Below are 13008 nucleotides of genomic sequence, written 5' to 3'. Positions count from 1 at the left end.
TGAGGAAACCTCAGAAATCTACAGGACCTGCTGTAGTAGTTCAGTACTTATCCCTAGCATAGATGTGGACTTTGGGAGCCCATTCACATAGAGGAATACTCCCTGAGCCAAGACACAGAGGGGTGGGCCTAGGCCCTATCCCAAAGTATATGATAGACTCTAATGACACCCTATCTATGGAAGACGTCACCCTCCCTGGGGAGCAGAAAGGATATCTGATAGGTAGGGTGTTAGTTAGGGGGTATGGTAGGGGAGGAGAGGAGGGAGTGGGAACTGGGATTGTCATGTAGAACAATCAATAAATTGTTCTGGGGTTACAAATCAATTCAAATAAAAAAATAAAGTATTATATAAAATTATTATTAAAAAGATACAGTGGAATTTGAGAGATGAAACACTGATTATATATTTTTATCCTATTTTTATTTTGTTTTGTGTTTCAAGACAGGATTTCTCTGTGCTGTTCTGCAGCTTGCTCTGTAGACTAGGCTAGTTTTGAAGCCAGAGATTCTCCTGTCTCTGCCTTCCAAGTTTTGGGATTAAAGATGTGCTTCACCATGCCCAATCCTATTTTCCAGTTTTCTTTCATATGCAAACTTACCTACTTGTATCTATTTTATCAAATTATCAAAACGTTTATGTTTACCATAAAAACATGCTATTGCATTTCTCATATCAATTATAAGCTACTAGATAAATGGACATCCAAGTATTAAGCACTCAAATTTGTCCTGTTTTTTTTCTTCTGGAATCTCTTTGCATCTCTTTCAGCACAATGGAGAATTTACAGTCTCTCTCAGTGATGTCTTACTGACATGGAAATACTTCTTACATGAAAAACTGAACTTGCCCACTGAAAGTGTGAAAGTGGTTGACCACTATGAAGACATTAAGAAAACATATGATGATTTCTTGAAGAATAGTAATATGCTAGATCTGATTGATGTGTATGAGAAATGTAGCAACTTGACTTCTAATTGTGAGAATAGCATTATATCTTCTGTAAGTATTTTAAAAATAATTTCACTTTAATCAAATTAAAGTTCAGCTCAATTTTATCTTAAATGGTAGATAAGAGTTACTAGTCTTAAAAATGTGGTGGAGGGTAGAGGCTATAGTCTTTATTTTAGTAATAATATACTGGGTAGAAGCAAAAGATAGAAGTTGTTTTTTTTTTTTTTTTCTTTTTAAATCATTTAAAATGTAAAGTGTAGCTACCTAAAGGCTAGTTTTTACTTGAAAGAAATGTTTTTGATAAATCTTGTTGGGCTTGTGATGTTAATTGATATACGCACATTTTCCTTAATAGATAAAAATTTGACAAAGAAATAAGTTCCAAATGCCAGCTTTGTTTTGAATTAGATCAAAAATTTCTTGTCTACAACTTTTTTCTTCTTTGTTAAATGTATATCTGTTTGTTTGGTGTGTATCATATAAAATGATTGTTATAGTTCTTTATGTGATTTAATGGCTTCTTAGACATGCCATATATTAATATTAGAGAATAGAAAGATATAACATCTATGAGATAATAGACTTCATTGTGTAACTATATTTATTTTTAATAGTTTAAATAAATAGTAATTATTTTTAATAAGTTTAAAAACTAGTGTCACTTAGATTTGTTTGCAGTAGAATTGACAAACTTATAGAATCTATTTGTATATGTGCATGTTTTACTTTTGAGTGTTGAAAATATTTTAATATTTTCTGTCTGCCAATAAAGTAATAAGTGAATGTTGATAATGGCTGAAGAACTATAGCTGGACTTAGGAGGAATTATTTACTTTATTTTGTGAGATACTAAGCTCTTTTCCTGTGATAATTGGGGATAGTATTTAGGTTCATTATAATAGAAATCTCTACTATAAAAATATATTTAGAGAAAGAAGTTCATTCACTCCTGTATAAAGTGGCCAGAGGTAGTTGTTGAAGTTCCATGGTTACAGCAGTGCTCATTGCAGGAGGCAGTAGGGCTGGGGAGTGGCACTCTTCTTTTAAGGAGGAACAGCTCCTTTGCTTCAGTCTGTTTGCTTAAACCTTAGTTGAGGGAGTGGAGAGTATGGTCTGTTTCAGAGTAGTAACATGCCAGGGTGGCAGCAAACAGGAAGTCGGACAAGGAGAATGGTTATTGGGCAGCTTCAGGCACACGTTCACATGTGTTCTTTTGTGTCTACATGCAACATCTTGGAAGATTTTTAAAAAAATTTTGTTATAGGGCTGATTTTTGACTAGTCCTCACCTAGTTAGTTAATGTCTAGGGCTAATCACATGGAAACACCGAGTTCCAGGAATGAAAAGGATGACATGCCTGAAATCTCGGGCACATGGTTTTTATCCCATGCTTCCCCCTCTTAGGTTCTCTGACACATTTCCTCATTGGGTTGAGTGAAGCCTGTAAAGGTTGCTTTCCAGGCTAGCTGTGGGAAAGACTATCTCTGCAGGACACTGAAAATTAAACCAAAGCTGCCAAGATGTTAGTTCATGAAGAAGACTCGGGAATTCTAACAACTTTGTCTCTGATACTTAGGTTTTCTCCAAGGAAATTTCCACTAACAACAAACTTGTACAATGAAATATATCTTGAGTTGATTTTTTTTTGTGCTGTCTTTAATATTACAGATCAGAATATTCCAAATAGTTCTGATTTTCATGCTTTCTTATTTGTTGTAGTTTAAATAATGCAGAGATTTTTGGGAACTAAGATAAACAAAGATGAGACAGTTCTGAAAAGGTGGTAGCTTGAACCTCTTTTACTCCCTAGTTTATAATCCTCCTCCATCCGGGAGCATTTAAGGCTTTGGATTCTAACTTGGAACGTCCAGGATTTGGGACAGATTTGTTTCACATGAACTTAAAGTATGTGGAGAGAGCTATGACCAGCACAAGTGTAGCTCTCAGATGAACTTAGGCACAGAGATCCATGGACTCTCTCGGCAAGATTAACACATTATCTGTGGGCAGGCAGGGTTTTCTGTCTCTCAAGCGGGGCAGTTCTATCACTCCTGGTTAGTAAGGCTTGGGGGAGCACGGGTGACTGACAGCCTTTTTGGTACTTTCTCCTACGTGTGCTGAGAGAAATGCCATGTCGGAGAGAGTCCTAAAGAGCCAACCAAAAGAATCAACAATCCAGTCAAGGATTACCATCTATCAGAGAAGGATGAGTTCACTGGCAGCACATTCACAACAAAAGAGGCCTGTTGGAGGGAATAACACCACCTTGAAAGCAGAAATGTTAAGTGCTCAAAGAATTCAAGGGTAACACGTAAACGCAAGACTTGATAGCTCTTACCTAACAAAGAAAACACACTTGCTGGGTCCCATGCAAGTGACGTGGGATGGGAAACCGTTAGCAAGTGCCAGCACGCGCTCCAACCGCCCAGGCTGCAAGGAGGGTGCCTGGATGCTGCTTCCTACACTGAACTCCGGGCGGGAAGAGCTCACTTTTTCCTGATGAGGCCACGCTTAAAAAGACAACATAGGATTCCTGAGGAAGCTACACTTAGCTGTAGCCAGAGACCTGCAGGAGATGCACTGAATCTTTGCGAAAAGAGTGTGGAAGGTGAACACCTGATGTCTCCACACCTTTCCCAGGACAACGCCACAGCGGCCTCTAAGGAAAGGAAGCCGATTTCCAGGGCTTCCAAGCGGCCCTGTAAGCAGTTAAGGCCCTACCAGGATTTCTCACTTCCTGCGGATGAACCCTCTGTGCTAGCCTTTTTGACCCAACATCCTCGCCAGAAGCGACAGTTCCTTGCAGCCGTGTATGGAGACTCAGCATTGCCCAAAACCCGCACCGGGAGGCGAGACCCTATGAAGCTGGCAGCTGCCATGGAGCGGGTGAGGCAGTGGGAAAGTCGCCTGCTTCAGAACCTCGAGGAAGCCACGCAGCACCACCTAACTGTTGAAACTGAGACTAAGAAACCAGTGAGCCACGAGCTTCAGTTTAATACAGAAGACCAGCCAGAGGCCTCCTCCGAGGTCCCCACAGGGCACAGACATTTGTTGTTTTAGACACATGGCCACTAAACATAAAGCTGGCATTATTATAAAAGTTCATACCACTCACTGTATCCAGAAACGCTTGTTCTTTTCTTATAAAACTGTTAAGCACCCTGACCTGCCTGCCCATCCTTTCTCTGCTGCTTTACCCCACCCCCTCTTCAGGTGTAGGGGCAGCAGTGCTGGCTCTCTCTTCTCTGAGATGCAGGTAAAAGCTTGTTGCTAGAGTACCCTCAGAAAGCATCCCAGTTACTGAGAGAAACTGAAATCAGCTGAATTGGAAGAACAGCACCCTCTGGATGTCAAGGGCATAAGAAGTTAGGGCTTTCTAAGGGGCAGGTGAGGGTTATTTTTAAGCTTCGGGTTGGGCGGTACGTATTTCCTCCGGTTTGTGTCAGAATTAGAGACATTTTTTGAAGGGTTACCAACCTTCAGAAATCAGGAACTCTACCACAAATGGAATAGATGCAGGCTGACAACTGCAGTTATTGGGATAGTCCAACATTTCGTGAACTCCTGTATGTGGTAGGAATTCACTGTGTAAGATGTTTCTGCATTTGTAACTTTTATGAACTTCCTCCTGCTGGCTCATTTTTTTCTTCTTATTAAGAGGTTATAAAATTACCAGTTATAAAAATGTTAGCAGTCACAGAGAAACCCTGTTTCCAAAAAAAGTCTGTTAACTTTTCAAATAAAGCGTGGAAATATAAAGAAACACAAAAACTTGTATAATGATGTAAAGGCAAATACTTCCAAGTAATTCCTTCTAATTTTTTTATGAAAAATAAACTGTTTTCATGAAAACTCAGAGAAAAATATGAGGAAAGATTTCACAATATAAAAGGCATATTGATACAAAATTTAGTATCCTAACACACAGTAAATTTAAAGAACTTAGAGCTTCAGGTCTTGACACGAAGATGCTAGGAGTCTCAGAAGGAAAAACACCTAAGTGTATAACTAAATAATGTATATATCATAATATTAGTGTTAGCCAAAGAGAAATCAAAGAGTGCTGATAGTGTTTAAGTTCCAGGCTATATTGATGAGAAAAGATACATACATAGATATAAGCTGTTAAAATTCCTGGACTCCTAAATATTATAAAATTCCTTAGCTATAATGTTATTGAGTTGTGATTTAGGTATGTTTGTTATTTAGCAAAAGACTAAATAGAATGTCCCTTCCCAACTATGGTAACTGTCTATCATTCAATTTAAAAGGATTTGTGAGAATATTCAAAAGCATGTAGATGAAAATATTGTGCTTATTTATAATTGTCCACAAATGTCAAGCAATACTTTGTACTGGAGCATCCATGACACTTAATGTGCAGAATATCATATAACATAATACTCTTGTTTCTTATACCTTTATTATACCATGTATTGTTTACAGAGCCAACTACGGGATTTTCTGTCTGGCACACAGTGTGCAGTAAATGATGAAACTAATCCTCAAATACCAGTGTCCCCAGTGAAATGCAACCAGCATGAACAGGTACTGGTAGCGTTGTCAGTCAATGAAAGCAGGAGGTGACCCCATCAGGTCATGAGTCTGTTGGTTCATTGGGGCTATCATTGTTTTGATTTTTTCTTTCTTCCAAATTTTAAAGTTTAAATAAAGATGAATTTGCAAAGGACAATACATTGGGACTGGAGAAAGTACCATTTTAATCTGAGTCTTTATGGTTTGTGCCAAAATAACCACCTGGCACTGAGCAAACCTAGGCACCACCCAAAGTGCCCGAGATGTAGTCGGGTTGTTTTCTCTTTGAAACTTTCTATTAAGTAAAATTCACATCTGCTGTTGTAGATGATTGGCTCTTGAGAGGATATGTTCCATTATCCATAACTGATAATGTTCTTATGGCAGGGTATTTTATACATACTACTCAAAACTAGTATCATGTGCTGGTTGTCCCAATGAGGTTTACCTTTAGCTGAATATTATGCTAGGTACCTATTGCCTGGAACCATGAGCTGTGTTTATACATGTTTCTGTGTGAGTCACCATTGATGAGGGTTTAAGGATGTTGACAAAATCAGTCCAGTTTTGTTGAATGTGTTTTTGAAATCCTTTTTTTTTTGTTTTGTTTTTTTTGTTTGTTTTTTGTTTTGTTTTTCGAGACAGGGTTTCTCTGTGTAGCTTTGGAGCCTATCCTGGCACTCGCTCTGGAGACCAGGCTGCCCTCCAACTCACAGAGATCCGCCTGCCTCTGCCTCTCAAGTGCTGGGATTAAAAGCATGCACCACTAATGCCTGGCGAAATCCTACTTTCAAGACCATCTACTCCAGTAAAGTTAGCACATCTGACCAATTCCCCTCTTAAGTTGTCAGGAAAGGTTTCTGAGAGAGACTCTTGTGAAGTCTGTTGTTAAGCAGCTTGCACCTTAAAGAACAGAGTCCTTTGCTGTTTCCCATTAAAGGCTCACTCACTTCCCAGACTTAATAATGTCCTGGTTTTTCCCTTCTGTGTTTCCCTTTTTCTGTCTTATTTAAGGGTTACCCAAATCCTGTGATATATGTATGCCTCAAATTCTTGAGCATGCACTTCCTGAAAATGAAGGATAAATACATGTCTAATTTCTCCATGTGTTCCTAGAATAGTTATGTGTCTCTGTTGACTATTTTAGTCTTTAAGGATTCCCTAATTTTCTTTTTCCCTTTGTCTTAGTATTCTGTTGTTCTGTAACTTCACCCTATATTTGTTGTATTCTAATAAAAAGCTGTAAGTTAAGATTTAGTGTGAAAATTTTATAAGGAATACTTTGTGACTTATATGAAGTATTTCATTTTGTGTCATGTTAGGAAACAGAAATTCAGGCTGTCCTGAACTGGTAGATTTCTCCATTATAAAAATTAGTTTCCACTTTGCAATCATCACTGAAGACCTGTGAGAAGGTCCTCTGGCTTTACAGTAGCCATCTTGTCTCCCAGCAACCTTTTACCCAGTGGACTTTTTAATGCATGCAGTTATGATCCTTGCCTGAATCAATTTTTTTTTGTTTTTTCAGCATTTGTAGAACTCCGAGGTTTTGATTTATAACATCTTCATTAATCATCTTAAGTCATCCAAAGCTTATCTTGTCTATAGCATAAATATAGTTCTCTAAAATTATGAAGGTCATTGCTCTTGCTTAAATTTCTCTACAAGTTTAGGAGTTGGTGGGATGGAGTTACATTAGAGGTAAGCTAGATATATATATTTTCTCTTTGTCTTTGTTTGTTCAGTGCTTCAAAATTTCCTATACTTTTAATACTAAAATTAAGGGAGCCCCATTAAGGTAGCTTCAGTATCTTTTTTTCTATATACCCTATAAGACTTTTTGAGTGTTTTCTTGTTTCTGCTATGAGAAAATCCCAGGCCTACCATCAATGTTCCTGTCCAGACTACCAGGTTCTTTTTAGTGATTTTATTACTATTTTCTCTTGCTTAAAATTAATTTTTTGTCTACTTTTTTCCTCTTTGTTTTTTGTTCTTGTTCTAAAGTTTTACAAAATGCTAATCAAAATTTTCTCACTTAATGAGTATATTCCTATATATCAAATGAAAACAGTGTTCTCTTATAGGTCTTGTATTTGATATTTCTCTTAAAAACTGTGTGTGTGTATGTATGTGTCTGTGTGTGTGTGCCTGCCCACGTCCACACATGCCTGTGGATATCAGAGGACAGCTTGTAGGAGTTGGCTCCCTTCTACCAGCATGTGATCTGGGGATCAAATTTAGGCTTGATGATAAGCAGTCTACCTACCTCTATAGCCCAGTGTCTCTCTCCTCTCTTAAGTCATCTGTAAGGAGGACACAATAATTGTTGTCATGTTCGTTCAAAAAAGAGGAATGTCTTGTGTGTGTAAAGATGTAAGCTCTTATCATTTTGACTTAAAGATATAAACCAGTATCTTAAAAGAATAGCTGTAACAAAGGATTTTAACATTCAGAAAGTTATGGGATTTCACTGTATCCATATGGTTTCTTTATTTGAAAAACACTTGAGAGTAACTTGAGGTGTAGCTAAGTGTTAGAACATGTGCTTAACCTATATCTGGCCCTGGATTTGAGATCCTGGACTCCATCCCAAGCGCATGTGCATGTGATTGCACACACACACACACACACACACACACACACACACACACACACACACACACACTAAAAATGGTAGTTTCTTTCTTGAGTTATATTAGTTATATTTTCTTTTTCTATTTTGGTCCAAGCTGAGCTGTATTTTACTTACTATATTTTCTGTAATCATGATATTTCAGGCAAAACGCAGGTGGGCATTAACAGCATGCAGCTTTCAACCTTTTTGTGTGAAAAAGACAGTTTCCATAAAGTCCAGTGAAGGCTTCATTTAACACCCCAAGCAGGCAGCTGAGCAAGGGTCAGTTGTTCCACATTAAGCTTCCCGCCTTTTCAGACTGACCCTGACTTTCAGGAAGTGAATGAAAATGGCAGAACAACTGTTCTGAAGATGACAGTATGGAGAAGGACGACCTGCTGTCCTAAGGAGGAACACCAGTTTTAGGGAACCAGGCCCTAATGGATCTCTGCTTTTAAGGATTTCTTTGTTGATAGGGGAAGGGAGAAGGAGACACAAAAATGAATAAGCTCACATCACAAGGAACTTGTGCCAAGTGAGAGTCAAGAGAAAGTCTTAGCTCTAGCAGGAAGGGGATGCCGTTCTGCACATCAATCAGCTTTGGCAACATTCTGTTAGGAACACATGTTCCCTCTGCCACAACAGTGAAGGATTCTGTGTGCTAGCACATAGCATAAAGCAAAATGTGAGAAAACACTAGTAGAACAGACTGCTTTTTATACAACTTGATGTAAAAAATACCTTTTCATACTGTTCAGCCACCAAAAGTAATCTCCAGAACCCTCAGCTGACTGTGCCTTCTCTGTTTTGGCCTGCTCATGTTCTGTTCCCATCCTTGCTGGCATCTTCTTCCCTCTTCAGGGTTCTTTGTCTCCTTTCTAGGGACCTTTTTAGGTGTGTGCCTGACTTACCAGGCATATTTAGAAATGAGCAAATGTAAAATTCTAAAGTGGGATGCAGTCTTGCAGAGACATATTCTGATTATCAGATACTAATGGAGCATCAAAATCTTCTCATGGAACTGTAAGATGAATTTAAGAAATACTTTTCATTTTCTTATTTTATTTTACCCTATTCCCTCATCCCCCCCTTGAGGAATTCTGAGGTAACAAAGTGGATATTCCCTTGCCAGGCCATTAAGGAAATAAAAAACTATCAGTATATTCTAGTCCAGTCATTAGTCATTATACACAAGCATTTATGTGTTAGCAAGGAAAGTTTTTAGCAAGGAAATCAAGTCAGTTTTTTTTTTCCATTTTGAAAACCAACTTAAAATTAAGGTTGGATATTTGCATCTCAGGAAGAATGAAAGGAGAATAAAATAGCGTTAAGTGGTCAAGAAGATAAATGAAACTGTCCAGCTCCCAGTACTTTGTGATATGGATAGAACTGATGTATTAAGTAGACAGAATAGTATTCTCATTTTTGGTGCCTTGCTAAAGCTGTAGTCTTGTGGATTTTTTTCAATTTACATTCTTGCTTCTGGATGTCATAACTGTATTTATGGACTGCTTTTCCAAGGAGCCTTCTAAAAACTAACTTGCACATGCAAGAGCACAGAAGCCATAACTGCCATGTAATCTGACCATAATGAGAGGGATACAGGTCCAGCTGCAGGCAGAGTTTACAGAAGCCCTCCATCTGTGAGGACTCCAAGATACTTTCCCCAGTGTTTGCCCAGCAGCAAGCATCAGAGAAATGGGATTTGTAACTTTAAAGAGCAATTTGTAGTTATGGAAGCTAAAGTTGGGCTTTGAATGTGTGTGTGTGTATGCATGTAATATGCTTTGATTAAGTCTGTCTTCTATCCCTTCTCATCAAATTCCTTCCCTACCCCATCCCTCCTTTTCCTTTCTAACTTTATATGTTTTATATAATCACCATGCTTAGCATGGTATTGTTTTTAAGTTAATTTCTGTAAGAAGGAATATGTTGGTGATCCAACTTGTTCCCAGTTAAATTGACTATTCTTTTTTCCTAAAGAATGGGTTGTAGTATTGTGATTACATGATTCTATGTATTTTATAGAAAGGAGGCTTAGAACAACTGAAGTAACGAAAATAATGGAATATTTTATTGTACAGATGCGGCTATTGGCAAAGAAAATTTTCTTTTCATATTTGGGCCTGCTAGTGAATTCCAAGAATGACCTGGCTTTAGCTCATGTTCTCAACATCCCTGATCGAGGACTGGGGAGAGAGGCCTTCACCGACTTGAAGCATGCTGCTCGAGAGAAGCAACTGTCTATGTTTTTGGTATGGATGCTTACATTTTCAGGGTTGTTTACAACTCCCTGAGCAGTGAACTTTAGTGTAGATTTCTTTAATTATAACAAAACAATTTTTAAGTAGTTAATCTATGTTTTATCTCTGTATTTGAAAAACCATTGCTTTTTATTTTTTTCCTGTGTCTTCCAAGTTTAGCAAGGGAGAATTTCTCTTAAGCAGTATTTTCTACATAAATATATTCTATAGACTGTTAGTCCTAATAAATAAACGTAAATTTCCCTCTCCTTTCCTCTTATTGTCTCCTTCCTTTCCTTTCTTTTCTTTGCTATGTGGCCCAAGTTGCCCATTGATTCTTAATCCTCTGGCCTCGTATTCACAAGTGCTGGGGTTATAAACATGTATTACTGTACCTCTTCTTGAATAAGTGTTTCCAAGGGCAAAATCTTCAGACATAGCATACATGTTGCTTGTTTACACAGTGCATATCTGCATATCAAGAGCTGTGAGTCCTTCAATGAAGTAACTTTCTTATGTCTTATAAACAGTAAACCTTGTCACTTCATCTGTTGTACCTCAAGCTATTTGACCATGGAACTTGCGTACAAATTATTGGCATTTCATATGTGCCTGCCTTAGGATAGTTTGGGCAATAGTGTTTTTAGAACCTGTTATCTTTTTGATGAGATGTTCTCGAGTACAGCTATCAAATGTGTATCTTTTTCAGTGTAAAGATAGGTCTTTGAACTGCTTGCGCTGGAATGTGAAAGCTTGTTGGAATCTAGTGACTATCTAGTACAAATCTCATTCATAGCAAAAGGAAAGGAAAGGTTTGGACCCATTTAAAATAGAGCAGTTGACACTGAAAAAGAATTTTTTTCTATGTAATGATTTCAGTAGCCAATTATCCATATACATGAAACTATATTCGTAAACAAAGTATATAGTGTATGGTCAGTGGCCTGCTCTTAAGGATACAGCTGTACTTTTTCATCCTTACTCTGCCATGTGACTTAGCATCTCAGTCTTCACCTGCAGCTAGTTGCTGTTGGTTTCACCCTGTCTGTCTAGCATGACATCCACATGACACTTACTCCTGTGATTATTTGCTCCTCAAAATGTGACATGATCCATAAAATGTGCTTCAGTGTATCTGTATACCTAGGATTATACAAATGTACCCAGGTTCATTAACTGTATCATAGTTTAACCTTCAAAACCATTAAAAGTTACTAAGTCATCCATTTTCATTCACAGATGGCCACATCATTTATTAGAACATTAGAGCTTGGAGGGAAAGGATATGCACCATCTCCATCAGATCCCTTACGGGCACATGCAAAAGGGCTGTCTGATTTTATCAGTTTCATTGACAAGTTAGATGAAATTCTTGGAGAGACACCAAATCCAAGGTAATAATTTATAAATTATAAATATTTGATCTTAATATATCTTTAAAAGTTTATAGAATTAGAGGTAGGGATGAAGGTAATATTGAAATCACCAAACAACCAAGCAAAGCTTAGGTAAAGAGATAAGATAGCAAAATGAATAAATCATAACTTCATAACCTTCCTCTCTAAATTTCTGCCTTTCTATTTTTTTGGGGGGTGTGGAAACCAAAAGTTGTATTCAAACTAAATTTGTTTAGTGAAGATGGTTATTATTTGTCTATATGAAAGAGACAGATTTTTCAGAACTAGAATTTACCAAGGAATTTTAAAAAGTATTTTACTTAGCAGTAAAGGAAACCAATACAAAGAATGAGGAGGAAAATTTAAAAGAATGAATTTCATATTCCAGTTTTTCTATTTTTTATTTTCTTATATCTGAAAATCTTTGGTTTATCTAGGATTTGTTTTATGTAATATTAGAGATTCATTCTTTTTAAATATTACAGACATCCATTAATAGTACAGCTATGCTAGATGTTTGGTTTATAGTAATTTTAGGGGACTGGGCTATACTATACCTATTAGCAATTGTGGATTGCTATCATTTTGATTGGTGAGCCATAACATTGTTCAAATATAAAATAGCTGATACTTACTGAACATTTTTTGCATTGGACATTGTACTAAACTCTTTTGTGTAGATTATTACTTGATCAGTCTAAAGCCTCACATGGTAGATAACATTACTATTCTCGGTTTAGAGATGAAGAGATTGAAGCATGGGGATCAAGTGATTTATCCCGGATTTCGTTGTCATTAAGCAGCAGAGCTTGTACTTGAATTAGTTCCATCCCTGATAGACATTTGTAGCAGGCTTTCTCCAACTGCCAGCCAGCTCCCAAATCAAGACAGGGAGACTTACTATCAGTTACAAATGCTTGGCTTTATCTTATGCTTGTTGCACTAATTCTCACAAATTAAATGTTTCTCTTGATCTACATTTTGCCTCAGTGATAAATTTCTTTTGTATGTCCTACTTCTTGACTGTCTGCTGGTAGCTGCTTGGCTGGCTAGTCCCGGGCATCTCCCTCTCTTTCTCTGTCTCTCTCTTTTCTCTTTCTCGAGCCTAGATTCCTCCTCCTCTTTTTTTCCATTTTTTTTTTATTTTAGAAACAATCTTATTTTACATATCAACCCTCCCATTCCCTCGCCCTCCCATCCTCCAATGCTTCCCACCAACACCCCTCAATCCACCTCCCACCCACTCCCCAAGGATAGTGAGGCC

At 37.6% G+C, this 13008-nt stretch overlaps 1 protein-coding gene across 3 annotated transcripts in view; it reads left to right on the top strand.

Annotated features, from left to right (window-relative positions):
• Positions 1 to 13008, top strand: part of Parpbp (PARP1 binding protein) — a 48233-nt gene that overhangs the window by 11173 nt on the left and 24052 nt on the right. For 2 of the 3 annotated variants that reach the window (XM_027392557.2, XM_035450632.1), the window contains exons 3-6: positions 772 to 1002; positions 5401 to 5502; positions 10189 to 10359; positions 11587 to 11741. In XM_027392557.2, coding sequence (XP_027248358.1) covers positions 772 to 1002; positions 5401 to 5502; positions 10189 to 10359; positions 11587 to 11741 — 659 coding nt within the window. The remainder of the gene's footprint in view (positions 1 to 771; positions 1003 to 5400; positions 5503 to 10188; positions 10360 to 11586; positions 11742 to 13008) is intronic. The other variant, XM_035450631.1, reaches the window with a different exon arrangement.

Source organism: Cricetulus griseus (genome assembly GCF_003668045.3).
Source record: "Cricetulus griseus strain 17A/GY chromosome 1 unlocalized genomic scaffold, alternate assembly CriGri-PICRH-1.0 chr1_0, whole genome shotgun sequence".
In the NCBI taxonomy this organism is placed as follows: domain Eukaryota; kingdom Metazoa; phylum Chordata; class Mammalia; order Rodentia; family Cricetidae; genus Cricetulus; species Cricetulus griseus.
Note: the sequence above shows the minus strand (reverse complement) of the source record. Positions and strands in the feature narration are given on the sequence as shown.